This window comes from Rhineura floridana, chromosome 15, assembly GCF_030035675.1.
Source record: "Rhineura floridana isolate rRhiFlo1 chromosome 15, rRhiFlo1.hap2, whole genome shotgun sequence".
Classification (NCBI taxonomy): Eukaryota; Metazoa; Chordata; class Lepidosauria; order Squamata; family Rhineuridae; genus Rhineura; species Rhineura floridana.
The window spans coordinates 37783131-37807535 of NC_084494.1; the positions used below are offsets into that span (position 1 = coordinate 37783131).

General features: G+C 51.6%; 1 protein-coding gene across 2 annotated transcripts in view; it reads right to left on the reverse strand.

Annotated features, from left to right (window-relative positions):
- Nucleotides 1-21530, reverse strand: part of VASP (vasodilator stimulated phosphoprotein) — a 31886-nt gene extending 10356 nt beyond the window's left edge. Inside the window, exons 1-7 of one of the 2 annotated variants that reach the window (XM_061597969.1) lie at nucleotides 13269-13480; nucleotides 12919-12993; nucleotides 4781-4952; nucleotides 3834-4002; nucleotides 2762-2831; nucleotides 1422-1486; nucleotides 698-990 (exon numbers count right to left, since the gene is read on the reverse strand). In XM_061597969.1, the coding sequence (XP_061453953.1) occupies nucleotides 698-990; nucleotides 1422-1486; nucleotides 2762-2831; nucleotides 3834-4002; nucleotides 4781-4952; nucleotides 12919-12993; nucleotides 13269-13465 (1041 nt within the window). In that variant the 5' untranslated portion in view covers nucleotides 13466-13480. Of the gene's footprint in view, nucleotides 1-697; nucleotides 991-1421; nucleotides 1487-2761; nucleotides 2832-3833; nucleotides 4003-4780; nucleotides 4953-12918; nucleotides 12994-13268; nucleotides 13481-21052 lie in introns of those variants that run through there. The other variant, XM_061597970.1, reaches the window with a different exon arrangement.
- Between the last annotated feature and the right edge of the window lie 2875 nt (nucleotides 21531-24405).

The window sequence follows — 24405 nt, forward strand, 5'->3', positions numbered from 1 at the left end:
GTTTGTGCACTCAGCTCCTACCCATATATGGGCAAGGGATGCCATCATTCACACGGGGTGGGGGGGGAAGAGAGAAAGGCTTCAGACTTCTTCCTTGCTCCCATGGGGAGTCCAGGGGTGTAGTCATCCAGGGTCTCGGGGGGGGGCTCTTAGACCCCTTCCTTTTTTAGAAGCGGGCTCCCAGCAACATCTCTGAGACTCCCGCATCCTATAAGCCAATCAGCATGAAAGGGAGTGTCAGCTACTAAGAGTCTTCTCACATGCTTCCTTGTCCTTTCCTGCTGCTTGGAGCCCATCAGAGAGAAAGGAGGCAAGTCAGCCACTGAGAAGACTCTTCTCAGCAGCAAGCACATTTCTCTTTCATGCTTATTGGCTCCGAGGAACATCTGTTGTGGTGGGTGAAGGCATTAACAAGGATCACATTCTCAACCCAGCTGCAAAAAAAAGGAGAGGGAGGGGAAGGGGCGTAGCTGTGACCATCATGAAGGGACCCTGAATTCACCACTACACTACTGGGGGAGACAGACAAGGGAGGGAGCAGGGGGAGAGAATGGGGCTGAGCTCCCATCCTGCCACACACCCAACTGCCGGCAAGTTCTCACACTCTTAACCAATCCCCCCTCCTTCCCCTCCCGAAGTCTAGGCTCATCTGCTGTCATCTGTACGTGCCCTCCATCCTCTCCCCTCTGCGCCTCACCTTGCCAACCTTCTTGAGCTTCGCCCCGGCGAGAGCAGCAGCCAAGCCGGAGGGTGGACCAGCTCCTCCGGCAGGGCCCTGGGGAGGAGGGAGGGGCGGCGCTGGGGGAGGACCCCCCCCCGAGGGCGGCGGGCCGGGAGGTGGGGGAGGCCCTGGAGGGGGTGGCGGTCCTGCTGGTGCTCCTGGTGGTGGGCCCAGAGGTCCTGGGGGCAGGCCCGGGGGTGGGCATGGCGGCGCCGGTGGCGGTCCTGGTGGGGGCGGAGGGCCTCCTCCTGAAGGGGTCACTGCAGGTGCTGAGACAAGAAATGGAATGTGGGGGTGCATGCAGGGGGTGGGAACTGGGCCCCCAAATCACTGCCGGCCCTGCTGCACACACAAGCAGGGGGCAAAGGGGCCCTTAACCCCAGAACACCCCTTGGCCGTTTAGGAGAACACCCTCTCTGCCCCTTCCCCCTCCACCCCAAATCCCCAGCCTGGCTGCGCTAGTCCCCACTAAAACAACGGTTTATTCCTCAAGCGCTCTCAGGCGGGCCAGCCTCATTCCGTCCACTGCAGGACAGGTCGTGCCAGGGTCTGCCAATGCTTGGGGAGAACTTTGCCAAAGCCAGGCTGAGGGTCACATGGGGGCTGCAAAACCTCAGGGCAAGCTGGCAACCCTCCCCTGCACACACCCCAAGGCAGCAGCCGCTGGTTGGGCGCTGCCCTCCCCCCCCAAGGAACCCACCTGAGAGGGCCGCCCTCCGCTCCCGCTCCGCTTGCTCCTGCAGCTCCTTCTCTAGCTGTTGCTGCCTGGATTTGGGGGGTGGGAAGAGGAGAGAAAAAGAAACAGAGGCTGTCAGTTCACAGTGTCAGGATGGAGAAGAGGGGCTGGCAGGACGAATCCCGCCCACAGCCGTTCTCCAGGGCCCGACCCTTATCCCTGCAGGAGGTGCCACTCACTTGGGCGGAGGCTCTGGCACAATGGGGCCGAGGATCCCCGACACTGTAAAGCCACACATGGTGAGAGGAAGGGAGAGGCCGAGGTCGGGGTGGCCCCCAGCAGTGGGGATCCGGGCACGCTGAGGGCGGCAGAAGCCCCGGAGAACATGGAATGGAGACAGCCGGCAGGCTGCTGATCCCAACGGCCTCACAAGCCGATTAGCAGCTAAGCTGAGCGTGCCTACCCTTGGCTGCTCAAGGAAACACTTAACAACCCCCGCCCCCCAAGGAAGCTTCCTTATAGCGAGTAGGACCGTTGGGCATCTAGCTCAATACTGTCAACACCGACAGGCAGAGGCTCTCCAGGGTTCCGGACAGGGCTCTCTTCCAGCCTTACCTGGAGATGCCGTCGGGGAGGGAACCTGTCACTTTCTGCCTGCAAAACAGATGCGCTACCCCTGAGCCACGCCCCTTCCCTTCCTTCCCAGCCAAGTGACATTCACACTCGGGACCGAGGGAAGGAAAAGAAAAAGTGGGATGGAAACAGTTGGACGGGGGGGGGGGGACTCCATTCAGTCCCACCTCACCCAGCAGACTCATCTGGGTGGCCTCGGACAGGCCAGCTCTTTCACAGCCTCAGTTTGTGCTGTCTGTAAAATGGGAATGCCGGCAACCGCAGCCTCACCAGGATTTGTAGGAAGGCAAAAATCTGCAGCATGTTTTTGAAAAACCTCAAATAAGATGCAAACTCCCCCCTCTCAAACCTTTCTCCCTCTCCCTTAAAATTATCAGGTGAGGGGGGAAATGTGACAATAGTAAAAGAAGAAAAATACCCACACACACACACACCGCATTGATCCTGCAAGCCTGGAAACAGTCGCTGTGATCCCCCCCTTCTGACTGAATCATTTGTGTGTACAGTACCAAGGACATTGCCTTGGCCCGCCTCTGCCAACCTGGTGCTGTCCAGATGTTTTGGACGACAACTCCCATCAGTGCCAGCCAGCATGGCTAGTGAAGGATGTTCTTGGCCCGAAACTGGAGTAGCTGAAGTCCCACAAAAAGGACAGGACAGCAAACTATGAAGAAGCAGGATTTCAGCAAGGGGGACATTTTCCGCAGGAAGGTCCACAGAGCATCAAGTACCTTTTCTGTTGCTCCGCGACTTCGTCTGCAGAGGGGCCGTTTTGGATGGGCCGAGGTGGTGCAGAGTTTCCTTGGGGGATGAAATGGAGACAACTTGGTTTTGTGTGTGTGTTTGCGTCAGGCCAAAACACCAGCTCAGCAGTCCTACCCTTCTCCCTCTTGAGTTAAAGGCTGAGCAGTCAAAGCACCCTCATCCTGGACAGGACCTCTGTCTCCCAGCTCTGGGATTCACCCCTTTGGCCTTGGACATACCAGAAGCACCTCCATCCTTGGGGACCCCCCCCCAACCCACCCAATATTCACACAATGTCTGCTGCCATTTTGGTCCACCTCACAAGATGTTAGACCTATTGTTTTTCACTCCATTTATACCCTGCCTTTCCATAAAATTCACAAAAGTTTTCCAAAACAGGCTATGAATGTTTTAACGGGCACAACAAGGAGGTCAGTAGAATGACCAGCTCTCGGATGAGAATGCCCGTTGTGTCCCTGCACGTCACTGCTCTGGGATTCTGACCAAGAGGCACACCCAGAACAGAATCTCATGCAGACAAAAAGTCCTACTGAGGATAGAGCAAGAGCCAGGATGATCTAATGGTTAAAGTGTCTGACCTGGGAGATGAAGGTTCAAATCCCCACTTGGCCGTGAAGCTCACTGGCCGACCATGGGCTAGTCACTGTCTCTTAACCAAACCTACCTCACAGGGGTTGTTGTGAGGATAAAACAGGGAGGTGCAGAACTGTGTATGTCACTTTGGGTTCCTTGGACGAAGGGGTGCAATAACAAATATCAGATCCCCCCCAAGATTTCTCTTTTGATCCAACTGTGCTCCTCCAAGAACAGATTCTCACCAACTGTAAGGCCTTCCCTTGCATCCAACTGGCAACCCCTCAGCTAGAGGACCCCACCCTGCACTCCCAACACAGAGGCCCAAAGGGTCTGTACCCCACCCACCCCATTTTCATTCTCCCAGGGGCATCATCACATGCGGCTCCTGCTGGGAGGAAGGGCGGGATATAAATCAGATAACAACAACAACAACAACAACAATAATGCGGCCCTCCTCCTCACCTGAATCCAGCATCTCCAGGGCGTGCATCATTCCACCAGCAAACTGGCCAGCGTCCTCTTTGGTGCCAAAGTTGAGCCCCCAGACCTGGCGGGCATCACGCCACTGGTGAAAGTTGGGTGTGGCCTGGTTGTATTTCAGCCCTTTCACTATTGGACTGTTAATGACCACCTTTGAGGGTGGGGAGGGGGAGAAAGAGAAGCAGCGGTTAAATTAAGCCAGGCTTCCCACCGTGCTGCCCTTGGACTACAACTCCCATCAGTTCCAGCCAGCATAGCCATATGGTAATGGGGCTGATGGGAACTGCAGTCCACAACAGCCGGAGGGCACCAGGTTGGGGGAAGACTTGACTAAGCAGACATGGATAATGGATGAGAAGAGACCACCTGTGGGAGAGGGGCAGGATCTTTGGACGCCCTCCTCTGGGTGCCAATGCTTTCAGAGAAGAGGCAGATGGTGACTGGCAAAAGGGCCTTCTCTGGGGTGCTGCCCATTCTTAGAACTCCCCCCCCCAAGGGGCTTGCCTGGCACACAAGTTGATCCCTTTCTGGGGACAATCCAACCCTTTTTTCCGGAGTTTGCCCAGCCCTTTCCATGCAACCTGAGAGGCAAGCAAGGCTGCCTTGGTTTTGAGGTTGTGCCGCCATTTCAGTTATTTTATTTTGTAAGGGAGGAATACGAAGGAAGTTGAAATAAGAGCGCAAGTAAGGAGGACGTGAGGGAGGGGGTTCCTCCCAGTCATCCATGCCACAGTGACCTCCTAGGGCAATCAGGGGCAGCTACAGGCAGAGAACTGGGCACCCCACATTTCCAGAAGGGCAAGCAGGTCTTTGGGTACCCAATGCCAGGATAGTTGTTATGGTGACAGTGAAGATGCTCTATCCTCAGGACAGACCTCCTTCCCACCCAACCCCACCCTTCTAGCACCCGTCTTTGGGGGGGGCGTTACCTGTTGGTCTGGCTGCATCTTGCGCCCCACCACCCTGAATGTGTTGTTGATGGGGCTGTGGTAGATCTGGATGCGGCTGAAGGCCTGGGGCCCACTCCCCGCCGGCACCCATTTCTTGTTGGCATCGTCATACAGCATCACAGTTGCTCGAGTGGTGCAGACAACCGACTCGCTGGGTTGGGGGTGGGGGAAGAGAACCAGGGAGGGGGCACAGGTGAGGAGAGTGAGGCTAAGCCAGGACACAGATACACACACACACACACACACACACACACACACACAGAAAGGAGCAACATCTCAACATCCCTCCCATCCCCTTCTGTCAATACAATCAAATTTAGCATCATAGTTTGTACAATGCAGCGTGGAACCTCCCCCCCCCCACACACACAAAATGTTACCCTGGCATTATGCAAATTGCATCTGCCCATTTTACAAATCTGCATAAAACTCTGTATTCTCTCATATGTTGATATGAAATTTACAATTTAAAAAAAGAGAGGGAAAAGTTTTATTTGTTTATTTACTTATTAGATTTATATCCTACCCTTCCTACCAGAAGGAGCCCAGGACACCAAACACTAAAACCACTCTAAAACATCTTAAAAACAGACTTTAAAATATATTAAGCAAAACATCTTAAAAAACATATTAAAAGAAGACAACTTTTTTAAAAAGTTGGCAGTTTTAAAATTTTGGGAGTGGTGGACTGCAGTATTTATTTATCTAGAAGCATTGCTTTTCAGGCCAGACTGCCTCTCAAAGCAGTTTACAATCAAATGAACATATTTACTACACTTCTGTCCCATTTTCTTCCAAGGAGGTCAAGGTGGCATACATGGTTCTCCCATTCCGCATCTAATCCTCACAAAAACCCTGTGAGGTAGGTAGGCAGAGACTGTGATGGGCTCAAAGTCATAACAAGAAACCATTTAAAACACTTCAGCTATCCAATTACATCCAAAAATATGAAGCCACAGAAAACGAAATTGCCCTTTTAAAATGGCAACCTGACATCCAGCATCCTATGTTAACCCATAAAAACCACAGTTAAGAGTCTTTAACACCCATTTAAAAGAAACCAGAGATGGGGATTGCCTGATATCATTCAGAATTGAGTTTCAGAATTGGGGGGGGGGAGGAACAGCACAGAAAATGTCCTGTTGCTTGAGAACCCCTCCTGATATTCACAAATTGTGGCCTCCAACTTCTAACCACCTGCTCTCAGAGTTGCCACCTTTTTATTTTTTTTAACTGGCTCTTCTCCTCTGCAGCCAGACATGCAGATATTTATCAGCTGCCACTTCCCCCTTCCCACCTCCTTCTCTTTGCTGGGAAAATTGCCACTTCCCCTCAAAAAACCCACTCTCCATTGCTGTGCATCCGATCACAGTTAAAGGCAGAGGAGCAGGGCTAGGGAAAAAAGACAGCAACCCCCAGTCTAGGCCCTGCTGCTTTGATGGATTTCAGAAAGAAGTGACACACTGCAAGATCGCCAGTACCCCTGACATGTGGCCTACATCTGGGTGGATGGAAAGTTCTGCAAAGCATCAAGTCACAGACGCCTCAAACAACATGCAAGAGAAATGCGCTTTGGCAGAGGGGAGCATTTTCCCAGCCCCTCTGCCTGGATTCCCCAGAGGGCAGGCCTTATATGGGTCCTCAGGGGCCAGGTGGGGGAGGGGGCGTGTAAGTGCAAGCCCGTCTCTGGAGAACGTGGAAACTGCCCTGTGGAAATTGGGCTTCTTTGCCCACCTCCACCTTTCCCTACTCCTCAAACTCTGACTTGAATAGCAGGAACCCAACAGGTACAGGTTACCTTGCCATTGATTAAAAAGGTGCCCCTGTTGCACGTCTGCCTGTTCAAGACAAGACCTAGCTCACTCAAACTTCCCCAAGACAGGAGAAGCAAGACTGCCACAAGCCAGCTAAAAGTGTGTATATTTAAGTCCAACACCCCCACTGGAGCCACCGAACTTCTGGCCATAGATAAGATTTGGAGAATGAGGCTCAGACACACGAATAGGGTTTTGGACTTTGACCAAGGTGGTCTATGGTTTAAACCACTGCTCTGCCATAAGGCTCCTTGGCTCACCTTGAGCCAGTCACTCTCTCTCAGCCTAACCTGAGAAATTATGAAAGTGTTTTTGTAATTGTTGTTTGCTTTTATTGTAAGGCACTTTGAGCACCGTTTTTTTTTGTAAGTCGCTTTGAGTTCCTTTTTGGGGAAAAAGCGACTAATGAATATTATTATTATTAACAACAACAACAACCTACCTCACAGGGTGGTTGTTGTGGCAGATGAAGGGGGAAAGAAGTGAGGAAGCATTATCCTGAGCATCTTGGTGATAAGTAAGTTTGTACTGTGGCTCTGCACATAGAATCTAACACAGGGATGGAGCACCTGTCATCCCCTGTTGTTGCTGGACTACAGCTCCCATCTTCCCTGACCACTGGCCATGCTGGCTGCTGGGAGTTGACCTCCAACAATGTCTGGAGGGCCCCACAGGGTCCCCATCCCTAGCTTAACAGGGCTTCCTGTCTTGAGCTCTGGAATAGGCCCAGAGTTGCTATCTGAGCTTGGACCATGCCTTCAGGTGCATTCAGATGGGCAAGGCAAAATGGCATTGAGGTACTTGAGGAAGAGGAAGGGCTATTAAAGACCCCAGCCGCCTCCACTTTCCCCGTTCATGCTGCACTGGCCCACAGCACACGCAGGGTCACACTGAGCATTTGTCAAACGAGGCATGTGACAGAATTTTCCTTCCCAGAACAACGAACCATCTTTCCCACACAATGCACACGTCTTGGGGTGGGCAGAGAATGCCCTGGGCAGGGGTGCAGAAGGACCTTCTTGGAGCACATTCACACTCAGTTCACACTCCCTAACCCTCGGCTAGCTCCTGTTGCAAGCCCCAACAGTTCACTGCTGCAGGAGCAACCACATGCTGCTATCGCTTAATCCAGGGAGTTCCGCAAGAGGAAACTGATGGCCCACGGAAACCACCACACATTGGAACCCCAGCCAAGCTGACACTCAACACCGGGGTGCTAAACTCGCTCACACTTCCAGAGAAAGAGTGTGCATTAACGTGCAGCGTCAATGTCCCTTCACACACACACACTCCAGTCCAACTTCAGCAAGAGATGCACGGACTGGACAATGGACAAGTCCCTCTGTCTTACTGTGTACCGCCTCAGTTACCCCATCTGCAAAATGGCTTACTGCACAGAGGAAATGCAGCGGTCCCTATAAATCACTCTGTAGATTAAAACATGCTTCAGAAATGGTTAGTAGTCATAAGGTGTTCCAAAATCTAAATTAAAATTTGCAAGGAGGGTGGGGGAGTAGGAATATGTGGAGGCATGAATGTACACAAAGGACTCTGTAGAGTCTATGCAAAATTAGATCTTATCTACGGAAGACCTGCAACCAGGAAGCCCAAATTCTATGGTGAGGCTGAATTATGCAAATTTTAAAAGGTGTTTGCAATTTAATCTGCTCACATGGTTCAGGCCTGCCAGTCCATTTGGAAAAAGCAAAAGGGTTATGCTGGGGAAATTGGAGGAGCATACATCTGAAAAGTTTCCACACACAAACACATACTGCTGAGGACTAGAAGTTTGGTTTGGGGGCAGGGAGGTAGGAAAGAGGATAATGGCTGAAGATCTTTCAAGAGGTCAAACTGAATGCCAGGTGGCAGATTCAGCACTAGTACAGAACCACAGACATGTGGACCACCACACAGCCCAGCCTGTTCCCATCTCTCTCTCTCTCTTCTCCCCTCCCCCAACACACAAAAAGCCGCCAGGCAAGTTCTCCTCTCCTAGGACAAGGGTGCTCAAAGAGTGGCAACACCTGGCAAAACAGGAAAAGCAGCAGAAGTGGCAAGGATGGGGTGGGGGCTCTCACTATCTGAAGTATGCACACACAAGTACAGCTGGGCAATATGAGCAGCATGCAAAGAGAGGGGCGGCACAGCAACAGCATCAACAAAATCACCCCCGTGGGGGGGGGAGGCATGGAGGAAGCCTACAGGCCCACGACTGCTGTTCCTTAAGGTCTCTAAAAGGAGGAGGCGGATCCTGGCTGCCACCCGGCCTGCTGCTCTGGGTTCCAACCTGTCCAAATCAGCACCAGAAACGTCTGGCAGACACAAGACAAGACCAGCCAAGGAGAGGAGATTTGCACCAGGTAACCTTGGACACCACCAAGTAGCCTGGCTAGGTCCCCCTTCCTGGGGCCTTTCAGTCTCTCTCTCTCTCTCTCTCTCTCTCTCTCTCTCTCACACACACACACGCACGCACGCACGCGTGCTCTTGTGCCAGCACAGCTCAGCTTCTCTCCAGGCAACAAAGGGTGAAGCGGAAAAGGCAGCCACTCCCTCAATCTAAACAAGGCGCACCAGGCCAGCAATTCCTGCCCAGACTGCAGGCAGGTTGTGGCAGAGCCTGGCCCAGCTGCTAACAGCTGCTTCATGGGAGCAGGGGGAGGAGAAAGAGAAAAAAACAGAAAATAGGCAGAGGTGCAACATCAGGACAAATCTCAGCCGTCTGAGCAATTCAGCAAGGGAACAAATCTGCCCAGGGAAGATGGAGCTGCCACTGTCTTGGAGGTTAAACGCAGAGGTGGCAGCAGCGAGCAGGCATTTGTCACAAGTACTCTAGACCTAAGCAGGGCTGGGAATGTGCAGCTGCAACTCCACAAGGGCAAAAAAGAAGACGTGTAAAACGCAGGACCAGATAGACGAGTTCAGCTCGTTGGAAATTTAGCTTTTTTGGGGGGGGAGGGAGAGCACAAGTTTCTAATAATCCTATTCAGATTGAGGAAGTGCTCCGTGGTGCATGGGAATCGCCTGCCAACATCTCAGAAGGCCAAAGCAGGGCTGGTCAAGAGTCTCGCAGCCCGGGCGGCTGTGCTCTCCTTGCTCCGTGTCCTTCCCCACGCCTGGCATATCATTAGAATAAGTTACACAAGATCATTAAAAACTGGAGAACAAAGTATGCCCAGCCCAGCGAGGGATCCCCTACAGATGTTGTCTGGCAGGAGCCAAACAGAATTCAGATTGGCACGGCTGAAAACTTTAATGAATATATATATATACGCACCAGTTTACACACAGCCTTAAGTACACTGGGTGTGGGGGAGGGGACCAAGTGAGAGAGTTGGCTCAGGCCTTTCCTTTGTCACTGCTGGGCCTGGGGCAATTCCACCCCCTCCCTTTCCAACCTCATCTGTAAAAATGGGAGCAACACCAAGTTGCTGCGCGGGAGTTTTGCAAAGGAGGAGGCAGCAGAGCACAAAGATTATTGCTGCATATTTCAAGCAACTGATTGATTTATTGGTGGCAAATACCCAATTCTGCCCAGCTCTCTACCCTGGCTTCATCCCATGGCAAATAATAACATAAGAAGGCCCTGCTGGATCAGGCCAGCGGCCGATCTCATCCAGCATCCTGTTCTCACAGTGGCCACCAGATGCCCCTTATGGGAAGCCAGCAAGCAGGAACTGAGCGCAAAGATAACCCCCCAGGTTTCAGTTTGTGTGCACTAAAGTGCCAGACACATTAATAAAAACTAAAGAGAGAGGCAATGTCCATCCGGGCTGGGTGTATGTGTGTTGAGAAGAGGTCTGACCCACATCAGCTCCCTCTCCCCACTTCTGTTGAGTAACAACTGCAGCCAATGATGAGTTTGCATGTCACGTCTGATTCTTGCATGTCCTCTGTCACTTCACAATCTAACCACGGCTACAATGATGCAAGGTAGGAAACCGTAAGCTTCTGATAGTACCTCACTTTACCAAAAAGAAGAAGAAGAAGGCAGCAGACCGTTGCACAAGAATGAAGAAGTCCCAAACTGTGGCTTCATAACCGCTGCTACTCAGCGACTGGACCCACAAAGGAGAAACAACAGAGCCCAGTCACTGAGGTCCCTGCATAGCTATTCTCCAGCCAGGTGGAGCCGGCTATTCACCTGGCTCAAGAGGTACCTACAAAGCTGCAGTGTGCCATTGGTCCATCTACCTCAGTGTTGCCTACTCTGACTGGGAGTGGTTCTCTGGGGTTTCAGGCAGGAGCTTTTCCCAATCCTATCTGGAGATGCCGGGGCCTGAACCCGGGACCTTCTGCATTCAAGGCAGCTGCTTGACCACTGCAATATGGTCCTTCCCGTACATAAGAGGGAGGAGGCGTTTTACTGTCGGAAATCCAAATGGTTTGGGGTCAAACTTTAACTGAGCCTTGCATATATCTCCAAATGCCAGTGTTCCTTGGGGCACATCCCCCAGAAATGGCTTGAGAAACCTCAGCATTACCCAGAGTGCCCCACACCAGATTCCCCAGAATCCTTTGAGATGCACTGAACCCACTCAGAAGTTGCCCACAGGCATTAGTGAAACTGCCCTGATGCTTTTTCTCTTTCTGATCATCCCTGGCTCTCCAACCAGCCATCTCTCCTTTCCTTTTCAAAAGTTTGTTTGCATTTTGGGGACACGCTGCAGGGTCCAGAGCAAAGGTCTCTCTCTCTCTCTCTCTCTCATGCACACATGCTAGCCCACAAATGGAGCAGCATTTGCAGATGGGGCAGGGCGAGGAAGGTTGCATGCAATTTGGAAATGCCGGGCCAAGCCTCTCAGGTCACACAGTTACAGCAGAAACCACCTTCCTTTTCATAACTTTTTTGGGGGGGAGGGGAGAGAGGGGAGAAAGAGGAAGATCTACAGGATTCCTGGGTCCTACTGCTAGCCAGTCAGTTTGGATTGCTCCCTTTACTTCCTGTGCCTCAGTTTCTCCTCGATGTTACATGGGAACAACCCAGAGAGGAAGAGAGACACATTAGCTTCTTCTTATAGAAGACAAAAAAGGGGCAACGGGGGGGGGGGAACTTATCAGGATTTCAAAGGGTGGATGTGATGCCCAAGGAGAGGGTTGCAACCAGGCTATTCTGCACTCCAACACGGCTGCCAGATCCCAAGGCCCAGTAACAGAGTGCCACAACAGCACTGCAACAGGCCCCCACCCCAAAAATCACCTCTGGAGCTCACCTCATGGGGGCTGCCCCAGAGAGGAACCATCACTGGGAAAACCCGCAAGGGAGGTCCCAGGTGAAAGGCAAATGAGACACACACCCTTTCCATTCTCCTCTTTGGAGAAACTGGTAAATGGGGGGGATGCACCTCCCCCCCCCACAATGACTGGGAGAAGGAGGAAGAAAAGGAACACCTGGAAGGGTTGAGGAGAGCCTTGTAAAGCCGGAAGGAGCCGGCAGGGACGGGGAGAGGGAGAGGCAAAACAGCAGCCTTTGCCCATATAAGGGTCGATCTGAAGGACAAGACAGAATGTGGAATGCAAGGCGGTTGGTTACTGGGAAGAGCCCACAGACATCCTGCCTCTGCCCCCCCCCAACCACCACCACCACCACCCTGCTGCACAAGCAAGGACAACTGCCCCTCCACCCCCTCCCAGGGCTGACATTCCTAGCTTCCTTCCATTCTTCCCCTCCCCCAAACAGCCATTCTGTCAATAGGTACTCAGAAAGTGGTGAGCAAGGGAAGGACTCTTCCCTGCCCCCCCTCCCAACATACACTCCCCAAATTCCAGACTTATGAGCTGGAAGCATTTCATCTGAGGGGGAGGGGGGCTGCATAAAAGGGGCCCCAAGAAGAGAGAAACTGACAAACAGGTATGGCTGCAGTGGCTCAGGACCGCTCCCCTGTTACTTTTTCCTATTTGTGTAAAAACAAAAATGGGGGGGGGATTGGCTGCACTGCTTGTCTTTGTTTTCTGCAAAGAGACAAGAGAGGCACGGAGCTGGAAAAGGTATTTCCATATATTCCGGGGGGGGGGACATCCATGCATTTTGGATAGTTTTCAAAGCAGTTGAAAAATACTTGTATAAACATCCCCTTCCAACACAGATTCAGGGTGCCTTCCCTTCATGCACAAAGCTATAGAAAGAAACCTTCAGCTACTCCTAACTGGACCCCCGCCTTCTTAGGCAGAGGCCGGTGAAGTGGGGAACAGTCGGCTCCCACCCCCTGCAGTGGGGAGATGCAGAGTCCCACATTTGGAGAGCTCAGCAAAGCAACAGTAGTGATGCTACGCTGCCCCCAATCACCCCCCCAAGTTCATTCGCACCTGGATTTCTCTGCCAGCTTTGCCTCAGGTTTCTTAGGAGGGTCAGGAGCCGGAGCTTTTTTCCCAAGCGAGATTCTGCCAAAGGGAAGCACATTCTGGTCTCCCAAGGGGAAGAGGTACAGGGAGGCCCCCCCCGGGGTCTCAGCAAACCCAAAACATCAGGGTCAGGGTAGGAAAAGGGGTATTTGCCCCATCTCCAGAAATCTAAATTGCACAAGGGAACAGGTGAGGCCAACCCATGCAAGCAAAGGTGGGAGTGTTACAGGAGGGGGAGTTAAACGGCTCTGTGCTCCCCCCCCCCGCCGCCTGTGATAACTCCCTGCCCCCGCAAACCAAACACCCATCCACACCTGAGCTGAGTCGAATGCTTTTCCTCTTTGTCCTTGGGAGGGTCAGGGGATGGAGCACCCTGTCCAGCCAAAGATTTGCTGGAAACAAACACAGAGGTCTCCCAGCGGAAGCCAGAAAACAGCCAGCTTTTGGGGATCAGATGGGGAAAGGGGGGATCATTTTTGCCATTTCTAGGGGGGAGCCATTTCAGGTTCATGCCAAGTACATGAAGTGTCCAGCACAGAGTGTTATGGGTGAGGAGCCCCTCCCTAAGGCCAGCCCAAAACGTCAAGGATGTGGAGGGGGCAGAGGGAGATTGCTTCTATCTCCGGAAAAGCGAACTAGTTTGGCACCGGCCAGGCATCTACGAGGCCCCTGTATGTTTCATGAGGCAAGAGCGAGGGCAACCCACGTTCAGGGGGCCTATGTTTCCCCCAGGCAGGCCCCAATCCATCCACACCTGAGCTTTGTGTCCCGCCTCTCCTCTTTAGGCTTAGATGGAGGAGTTGGAGAAGGCTGCGAAGCCCCAGACCTGCAGTAGAGGAAAATACTCAGGTCTCCGGAGGGTAAAGGGTGGGGAAAGAGGGGTACCAGAGGTTGCCCCAGTGCTGGGAGTGGGTGAGCATCAGGTCTCAGGGTGGGATCTTGACTGTGATCACTCCTGGAGACCAACAAGGGGCCAAGGAGGAGGGCGTGTAAGTCAGAATCCATTCCTCCCCCCCCCCCGCACTCTTCCTCCGCTGCACACTCCCCTGGGCAGGCTTGCATTTGAGACGCTGAGTCACTTCCTGAGAGGCAGGCGCTTTTCCTGCCTCTCCAGCTCAGGACAGTTTGGGAAAAAGTGGGGGAGGAGAGGGCCAGGGAGAGCTGCCACTCTTCCCCAGGGGGTGCCAACAAGGCCTGCCCCCCTCGCATCATCGTAGGAACATAAGCAACTGAGATGCATGCGAACTTGTAAAACTGCACATGTCAGAAGGGTAGCCGTGGAGAAGGGGGAGGAAAGAGTTGCCCCCAACTCCCCTCGCCAGTGTATGCCCCACTTGGTGCCTTCCTCACTGGAGGGGCAAGCCTCCCCTGTCCCACAAGATTACCTTCCAAAGCGACCCATTTTGGCAGAAGCCACCACGCTGGAGGCCCTGCCGAGGCAAACCCGGCCGCAGGTCTCCTCCCTCCCTCCTTCTCCCCCCCCCCCCGCCCAGAGACAGGCCAGGCAGAACCCAGGGTGATGTCACAATGCGGCAGGCCCAGAACTTCTCCTCCCAAGAGAACTCCATTTCCAAGGCACCCAGAGGCTCAGGATGTGATGGGAGCAGCCCTGTACCAGAGGCAAAGCAAAACCTGGGCGCTTCGTTTATAGAACAAGGCGTCCTGCGGTTTGCTGCCTGAAAGCCACACTCTGACCCTCTCATCTGAGGCAGCTGTGTTGGAGCTGGCCGTCAGCTGAGCCATGAAGAAAAGAGGCTGAAACTGGCTCCACAGCAAATGAAACCACAATTCCACAGTCAAAGGGGAGTCTTAACATCTCATGAGGACCATCTCGTATGAACGGCATCGCTGCATCAGACAAGAGGGTCCGTCTTGCACAGTATTTTCCTTCCAACAGTGTCCAGCAGCCATGATGCTTCTAGAAGCTCACAAGCAGAGCATGAAGGGCACGCTCCTCCTTTGTTGTCTGTCCCAGTACATGGTAATCAGATGTAGAGTATCTCTGAATAGGGAGGCTCCATTAAACTCAGAGTTTTATTAGTGGCTAGCAGACCAACCCATGAATTTGTCTAATATCTGTCTTTTAAAACCACCACATCTTGTGGCAATGAGTTCCACAGGTTAATTCTAGGAGCTCCACACACCCACCAAGAAAGCCTTTCTCTTGGAAAGTGGCACCCCTTTGTAGACAAGTTTCAAAATATTTCTATGGAGCTAATTTCAGTAGCTAAGACAAAGCATCTTTTAAAGAAGAATTAGCATTTTTTTTAAAAAGCTCTATTTTAATTGACATCTTATTGTGTGTGTGTTTTGTTTGTAAATATATTGTAACCTTCCCTGAGAATTAGGATCTTAGATCCACAGCTGTCCATTGAAGGATTATGGTATGAGCCACAACTCACTAGGAGCCCACGGGTTAAAGTCCACATCCGCTGCCCCTCTTCCATGTACACAGTGGAAAGGGGAAACTGGGAAAATTTACCTGGCTGTTTCCAGCTATTTGGGTAATCAGCAGACTGCAAGGTGCTCCATTTCAGTCCCACAAGTCCATAAGGTACTCTGTTAAGTGACTGCCACGCTAAGGGGCTGGCTGTTCTCTCTGGACCCCTGCCTGGGGTGCCCATTTTTACAGAGTAAAGACTGACTCTCAAACAAGAAGTTGCATTCCCCCCCCCAAAAAAAAGTGATTGCTGTTTTTAAGTTTTCAAGTAAAATTGCCACTGTCTTTCCAGTAAGAAACCTTGCAAGGTCAAACACTAGGCTGAACATTTAGCATCGCTGGCGCTGGGAAAGAGGAAAAGTACCCCCAAGTCCCATTCCTTTTTGCTATATTTCAGCCCCTCAGTCCCTGCAACCCACAACTTTGTGTTTACGAGCTAGCTGAAAGCAGACAGTCCGAGTAAACTGCTATCTTCCCCAAGGGCACCCCGAATTGACCACTGTAACACCCACAAGAGCACTGGAGGGTGCAAGAGTGGTGATGTGCAGCATAAACCCTCTTCCAGACCCAGACAGCAGGAGCCCTCACAGCTGCTGAGAGATACCAGAAAGAGATCCCAAATAATTAGCAGACAGGGGGGCGGGGGGAGAGAGAAATTGCCACCACTGTTGCTGCAGCTGCTGAAACTTCTCATGCCTTTCCTCCCCATAGCTTTGACCACTAGGTATTACTATAAGGCACAAACATAAATAAACTCTCTGCCCCAAAGGCTAACCAGCCATTAAAACTGCTCATACCCGCAACTTCCATTGCTGATATGGACACAAAAAGGAGGCATGAAAAGGCATGGAGAGCCAGTGTGGCGGAGTGGTTAGAGTGTTGGACCTGGGAGACCAGAGTTCAAATTCCCACACAGCCATGAAGCTCCCTGGGTGACCTTGGGCCAGTCGCTGCCTCTCAGCCTTAGAGGAAGGCAATGGTAAACCACCTCTGAATACCGCTTACCATGAAAACTCTATTCATCGGGTTGCCATAAGTCAGGATCGAATTGAAGGCAGGCCATTTCCATTTTGGGAGGGGGGGTTCCTGCATGTCGCAAAAGCTACACCTCCTCCATCCCTGTGACCCAGAACCTATGGAAAATTCAAGTGCTTTTCTGTGTGCCAGCAGTCAGGATTCCTGGATTCATCACCCCGTTGCACCTTGCAAGATGCAAAAATGTTTTACAAGTTATGATTCTGGGTGCAGGGTGAGGAACCGGGAAGAGATGGATTTGTTGGTGAAGGTTAGTGGTTCAAGTGCCAGGAAAAGGGTGCAGGGAGAAACCTGGTGTCAAAACTCCTTGGTGTGAAGACAAAAACACCGGCACAAGTCATCGATGCCAGTGAAGTCTGATGGCTGCCATGTTGCTTTCAGCCACAATACTCTTGTCTGCAGAAATGGAATTAAAACCTCCCTTCCTCCCAGAGTTACTGCAAGGATGGAAATAATATCCATTTATCATAAAAAGGAAGTTGAAGCACCCCACAGTATCCCTCTTTAAACACCTGCTTTATATAGGGCCCAATCCCCCAGTGATCAGAGGTGGCTTTAGCGTGGAACTCAAAGTAAGGGTCAAATGTTACGCGGTATAGTGGTTAGAGTTTTGGGGGACGGGACCTGGGAGACCAGGGTTCAAATCCCCACTCAGCCATGAAGATCACTGGGTGACCTTGGGCCGGTCACTGTCACTCAACCTAACTATTATCATGATCATCTAGGTCTGCCTTCTAGGAGACTACATTCATATTCCCATATCCAGCAATATCGGGGAGTGGGGGAGTGGAATTTTAAAAAAAAGTTTTTGCAACACCACCTCATAATGTAGCTTCTCACTGAAATCAGCCTCCCTTCCCAAGAGTCCATTCAACACCAGCATTTAACTGGGGGAAGGGGGGAAGGGAGAACATTAGAGGCCACTTAGTTTAACACACCATTTCCCAGCCTGGTCCCTTCTAGAGTTTCTGAATGACGACTCTCATCTGTCACCACATGCTGGCTAGGTTGGGGAAGGCTGCGTTCAAGTCTCTTCCAGGTAAATTTGTGAAAAGCATTATTAAAATAGCCCGGAACAATCCAGCAGTTGACATCGATGCAGGGCCAGCGCCACAGGGCAGTCAGATTGGGCCCTGGCTGAGGGCCCCTCTGAAGGGCCCCTTCTTAGGGTGGGTGGGTAGTGCTCCCTTCTGTGATCCGTGGTGAGGATCACAGAAGGGAGCACTACGCACCCACCCTAAGGAGGGGCCCTTCAGGGAGGAAGGTGGAGCATGTGTGCATGGGGGCCCGAGGCAGGCTGGTGCTCAAGATGTCCAAAAAATTTTTTTGCCAAAGTACCTCACCAAGGGCTCTCGAGGAAACTTAATCATGGAATACAGACACAGATCCTCCTGTGACTCAAACCTGTCTCATCATGCTAGGAGTCACCCAACCAAAGGAATGGGCAGAAGCATCAGAACATGCAAAGAAAGCCCTTCACACAACTCATGGTTGACTTAAAGTGCCCTGCCACAAGATCCAGCTTTCAAAGGGGGTTAGACAAGTTCAAAGCAGAGGGGTTTGCAACCATCTTTTAGCTCCGTCTGGTGCAACAGGACTTTTAAGAGTCTTATGATAACCAGGACCCACTAGATGTGTGACAAATGGTCATAGGCCACCCCCCAACTCTTTAAGAAAAGGATATACCCACAACTTTTGGGGTCCTTTCCGAGTTTCTGATTTGGCAATATCCACTCCATGGTCAACATGCATAAGGCTTTATAGTTTAAGTGAGAGTGGCAGTTCCCTGCCCCAAGGTGCTTACAGTCTTAAAATGGTGGGTTGGGCAAGTTAGCCCACTAGAGTTATCTAGAGCTTCACACTTAAGCGTACACTCTGTTCCTTCCTTCCCATCCAGGGTCAGCCTCACAGTGTCAAAAGGGTCCCCATCTCCAGGCAACACAAAATACCCCCAACTTAAAATACCAGGCCAACCTTTTCCTCAAAACCCCTTAAACGGCTTTCTGCATTCCCTTAATAAGACAAAGAAGCCTATGGCCCCTAAAGGACCAACTAATTTATTGCAGCAGAAGGTAAAACAATGACAGACAACTGACGAAGGAGGCTACTACCTATGAAAGCTCAGGAGATGGCAATAAATTTGCCAGTTTTTAAGGCCTCACAGCACTCTGTGTCTCCTGCACCAAAGATGACAAACACAGAGAGACTCTTCCTGGTTGCTTAACCTGGAACACAAACACACCCTGCCGTTCTCCCCTCCCTCCCCTTACAGATTGTAAGCCTGCAGGCAGGGGCTGCCCGTCTTAAAATGTAATTATGGTACAGCAACCAGTGCTTATTTTATAATAATATATTTATCATAGATTTAAACTCAGGGCTGAATTTCTTCCCAGTGTATAATCTAAATCTGTTTTCCTGCAGTTTACTCATTTTGCTTTCAGGGGATTGGGGCCAGCTCAGCAAGCACAGCCTTCAGAGAGATTTTGGAAATGAGGAGGACAGTTTAAACCTTCCCCAATAGTTTGGAACAGCTGGATTTGGGGGGAGTGAGGCATGACACAGCTAGAAGGGAAGGATAACGGGGTGGGGGAATGTGTGGCAAGTGAGGAGGGGGAAGCGTATCTGATGACTAAAGGATTGGGAGGAATCTCCGGAAACTGCCGACTCCGGCTGAACTCCCCCTGACCAACCAACTATCAGCTCTTCCTATCAGCATTATGAGCTTAATTTCTGAAAGGGGGAGGATGCTCAAGTATTTTATGGAGCCTTACTTTCTGACCCCAGAATCCCCTCCTGCTGACCTCAGAGAATGGAAATTCTTGACATACATCAATGAAGTAGGAATAGCACTCTGCACATGCTGTGGGGCACATGCTATTCACCAGTCCCAGAAATCAAGGTCGAGGGCTTAGACCTACCACACATTTAAGACTCGCCAATACTAAAGGTTTCAGGCACAGCTGGAGCATGGGCATTCTCTAGGTGAACGCAATTAGGCAGCCCTGGCCTACGTTATGGAGCTAAAAACGGAAATGGGTGAGACTGCTTTGTCCCGTCCTCGACTTGAGAAAAGAAGCAAAGGGGACGGAACAGAGGCAAGATCAGGGTGAGGGTGACTGGTGCTGGTGAATTATGATGGAGAGAAAAGTGAACATTTGGGGTTCAATTCATCCTCCGGCAACACCAGAGAAGGGGGTGGGGCTCATATACAAAACCAGTCCAGTTAAGGCTGCCCTCAGACAAGGGACTCTAGAACGGCTGCCTGCCACTTGTTATTGCCAAGAGCTTTTGGTGCAAGACCAGCACCCCAAACCAAGGTAGGGCTATAGCTCAGTGGCAGAGGGTCCCAGGTTCAATCCCAGCCGTCTCCAGTTAGGGCTGGGAAAAGACTCCTGCCTAAAACCCTGTACGGCTGATGCCAGTCACTGTAGACAATATTGAGTGAGAGGGACCACCAGTCTGACTCAGTATTGAAGGCAGGTTCCTATGTCCCTAAACTGGGGGTACTTCTTATTCCTTATCCATGCCCCTTCCTCTCTCCCCACAGCACATCAGAGGCCTTGCTCCCACCACCCTTGAACTCCCTTCAGTTCCCCCCCACATTTAATGAGCTTCCCATATTGCAGAACTAGAAAGTATACCCCCCAGACTTCAGTTCCCAGCCCAAGATGCAATGCATTCACAACCCCCTGAGAGACATCTTGCTTTCTTCACTCCCCCCACTACATTTGGGGTGATTCCACCTGTTTTGCTTAATACACCCCCCCCCTTGACAGGGACCTTCCAATAGGCTGTTTTCCTTCCACTGAGTAACTCCAACTAACTCTGTTGCCAGCTCTCCCCCCCCATAGCGCAAGGGGCTTTTTGGGGGGAGATGAAGTCACCCGTAAGAGCGTGGCTTCAGGCATCAACTTGGAGTGTTCTAATCCAGACCCCTTTGCTCTCATTGAAGATACGGAGGAGGGACACATTCATTCTGACAGCAGGAAGGAATATCATCCGTTGTCCCTTGGAGCCTCCTCTAAGGTAGGAGTTGCAAAAAGGGGAAATCAACCCTTTGCCACTTCCGGGACGGACCTGCCATTGTACTAGCCCAGCTTCTCCCCGCCGCCCCAGCCCCGCTTCTCCGTTCACAGGGGGAGTTGGCAACAAGCAAAACAACGATTTCTTTCCAACCTCTGTCTCCGGGTAGTGGCGGGGGGGCGGTGTTAATTTTCGCCACGTGCATCTTCCAAGCAAGCGGTTACAGAAGGGGAAAAACCGCCCAACTTCCTGGGCATTGGGGGAGGGGGCGAGGAAGAATCGCAGCCCCTCTCTCCCAGTTTTCGGGGCGGGGGCACAAACCTTCCGCGCTTGAAACCTCGGGCGGGGGCACGACGGAGGGACACTTCGCTACCCCTCGGCTACAAGCTCTTCATTCTTTTTTAGGCAGCCCGTCCCTAAAAGTCACCACCCCCTTCGCAACTTGCGACCTCCTCGGGGCGGAGGCCCATCCCATGGGGAACTACGAGCCGCCCTCCCCCGGTTCCTCCAACAGGAAAAGCAGGCGAGGCGAGGCCCAGCCGGACCCGTCGCCAGACAACAAAGGCCAGTCTCCGGCTCCGCACCCCGGCAGGTACTGACCTCATGGCTGCTGGTTTTGTGCGCGGCGCTGCAGCCCCCGCTCCTCCTCCTCCTGCTGCTGCTGCTGCTTCCGCGGCCGTCGCTTCCCAGACCTGGCTGGGTGGGGACGTGGGTGGGGCCCGGGGGGGCGGGCCGCCGATCCGGAGATGCTCCCCCCACCTCGGCTCAGGCGGACGCGGCGCCGCGGGGGCTCCAGGCTCAAACAGCAGCAGTAGCACCGGCAGCCGCAGAAGCCGCCACCGACGGGGTCCCCATCCGCCCTCCTCGCCCGCCGCCAGTCCCTTCCTTCCTTCCGCTGCTCCGCCCGCGGCTACCTCCTCGGCCCGGCCCGGCACTGCCGGGGGCTCATAGTCCTAGTCCCGCCCCCGAGAGAGAGAGAGAGAGAGAGAGAGAGAGAAGGAGGCGCGCGCCTGCACTCCGCTTCGCGCCTGCACTCCGCTTCGCCCCTCCCCCCGCGCGCCCGCTTTGATCTGGCGACAATGTCGCCGCTTCCCTTTTCTTCTCCTCCCCCCTCCTTTTTTTTTGCTACATTTCATTCCAAAATTCCCCTCCCTCATTCCACAATGCACCGCTCCGACCCTGCTTAAAAGGGGCGCGCCGGCTAGGGCGCCTTAAAAGGGCAATGGGGTGGGCGGGATGGACGCGCGCGTGTGCACGTGTTGGGTTGGCATCAGGTGGACCCCCGCCGAGAGTTAACGGGGCACAAGCCTTGCGTCGCCTGCATGTATGAGGGTTTTCGCGGGGTTCCCCCTGTCTTTCACAGCGGCAGCCAGAATGCGAACAGAGGAGCAATTTTCTCCAGACGGGGGTAGGTAGGTGGGTGGGTGGATTTAGTTTTTAATTGAAAATATTGTGATAATATTTATATAGCACTTTACAGTGTTGAAAGCACACGTATTGTTTGTTTGTTGTAATACATACAGCAGCCTTGTAAGGTAGGACAGTATTATTGTCCTCCATAGTGGAGATAGAGAGAGCAGAATTATTATTGCTATTATTTTATTTATATACTGCTTAATGTAAAAAAAAAGCTTTTAAGCAGTTTACAAAGTATAAAAAACCCGTGCAACATTAAATTTAATAGCAAAATTGTTTGCTTAAGGCTTAAGCCTTAATGCTACCAAGTGGGTATATTAAAGTGGGGGCAGGAAATCGGTTGCACACACATGGCCACTATGACAACACTACTCTACCTCAGTTCATAACGATTATTAATTAGCTGTTTTATTGAGGTTTTAAAATGCCACTGATTTTAAATTTGTGAGCTGCTGTTTGGCACAAAAGCCAAAAAACAGGTAAGAATAGCCTGCTAGCTCAGGCCAACGGCCCCTTTCGTCCTACATCCTGTTCTTACAGTGGCCAGCCAGATGCCCATGAGAAACCCATAAGCAGGACCAGACAGCAAAGAGAACTTTTCCTTCCTGCCGTTTCCAGCAACTGGTATTTGGCCTCCAACTGTGGAGTTAAAGCATAGCCATCCTGGCTAGTAGCCACTGAAGCCCTTATTATTCTCCATGAATTTGTCTAATCGTCTTTTAAAGCCTTCCAAGTTGGTGGCCGTCACTGCCTCATGTGGGAGTGAATTCCATAACTGAACTAAGAACTGTGTGAAGAAGTCCTTTATTTTGTCTCTCCTGAGTCTTCCAACATTTAATTCAATTGGATGGCCCCAAGTTCTAAAAGAGGGATAATTTTTTTTCTCTATCCGCTTTCTCCACACTATGCCTAATTTTATGCACCTCTTCCGTGTCACCTCTTACTCTTTCCTCAAAACCAAAAAGCCCCAAATGCTGCAGCCTTTCCTCAGAGGGGAGTCGCTCCATCCCCTCGATCATCTTGGTTGCCCTTGTCTGAGCCTTTTTCAAATCTACGATATCCTTTTTGAGCTTAGGCGACCAGAAATGTACACAGTTCCAAATGCAGCAACACCATAAATTTTTATAACAGCATTATGGTATCAGCAGTTTTATTTTCAATACCTTTCCTAATGATCCCTAGCATGGAGTTTGCCTTTTTCACAGCTGCTGCACGCTTACAGAGGAAGTATACCTGTAAATACCAGTTGCTGTGGTCAAATAAGGAAGAGGTGACTTTCAGGCCTGGCTTTTGTGGGCTTCCTGTAGGTGGGCCCACTTCCATCTGATCCGGCAGGACCGTTTTCTAATGTCCTCATGTTCTAACGATCTCTTCCGTAGCATTACCACATCCTGTGTGAGTATATTCTGTAACTAAGGCTGCAATCCAATACACACTTACCTGGGAGTAAGCCCTATTGAACCCAGTGGAGCTTACTTCTGGGTAAACATGTACTGGATTGCAGCCTAAACCCTTAATGACGCAATTTCAATGTGACTTGCACAGGAGGAGGATGTGCTAGACTGGGCCCCATACTGAGTGTGCGGGTTCCAGCCTTCCCCAGCCTGGTGCCCCTGACACAGAGCTTTGAAAATTTACTTTTTTTGAACTACAACTCCCATCAGCCACAGCCAGCATAGCCACTGGATGGGCTGATGGGAGTTGTAGTTCAAAAAAGTAAATTTTCAAAGCTCTGCCCTGACATGATTTGGACCACAATTCCCATCAGCCCTAGCCAGCACAGGGCCAGTAAACTGAAGCTGCATCCTGGAAAGACAGGAGCCCTGCTGGTGAGCATTTCCCAGGGGAAATTTGCAGGCTGCCTGCTCCTGATGGGGTAGTACTTTCCCTGAAGGAGCAGGTACGTGGCTTGGGAGTAAGTGCTCCTGTAACAACCACCGTTGATGGAGGCACAGGTAACTCTCAGTGGCTAAGTGCTTTTCCCCACCTTTGGCTCCTCCTGGACAGGGATAGCTTAGTCACAGCGGTGCAGGCCTGTGCTTAACTTTCAGACTAAGCTATTGCAAAGTGCTCTACATAGGGATACCCTTAAGGCTGGTTCAGAAATTGCAGCTAGTGCAGAATGCGGCAGCCCAGCTTTTGGCCAGGACAACTTTGCATCAGTATGTTATGCCAGTAATGAAAGCTCTCTGCACTGACAGCCAATGCAGTACCAAGCTAAGTTCAATATATTACTGTTAGCATACAAAGCCTTAAAAGGCCTAGGACCTGCCTACCTGAAGGACCACCTTGTTCCATATACACTAGCCAGATCACTGGGGCCATCTAGAAAAGCCCTCCTGACTGACCTACAATTACCTCATATTGTACACAGACTAAGACTTCATAGAATAATAGAATTGTAGAGTTGGAAGGGGCCTGTAAGGTCATTGAGTCCAACCCCTACTCAATGCAGGAATCCAAATTAAAGCATACCTGACAGGTGGCTGACCAGCTGCCTCTTGAATGCCTCTCCAGTGCTGGAGAGCCCACCACCT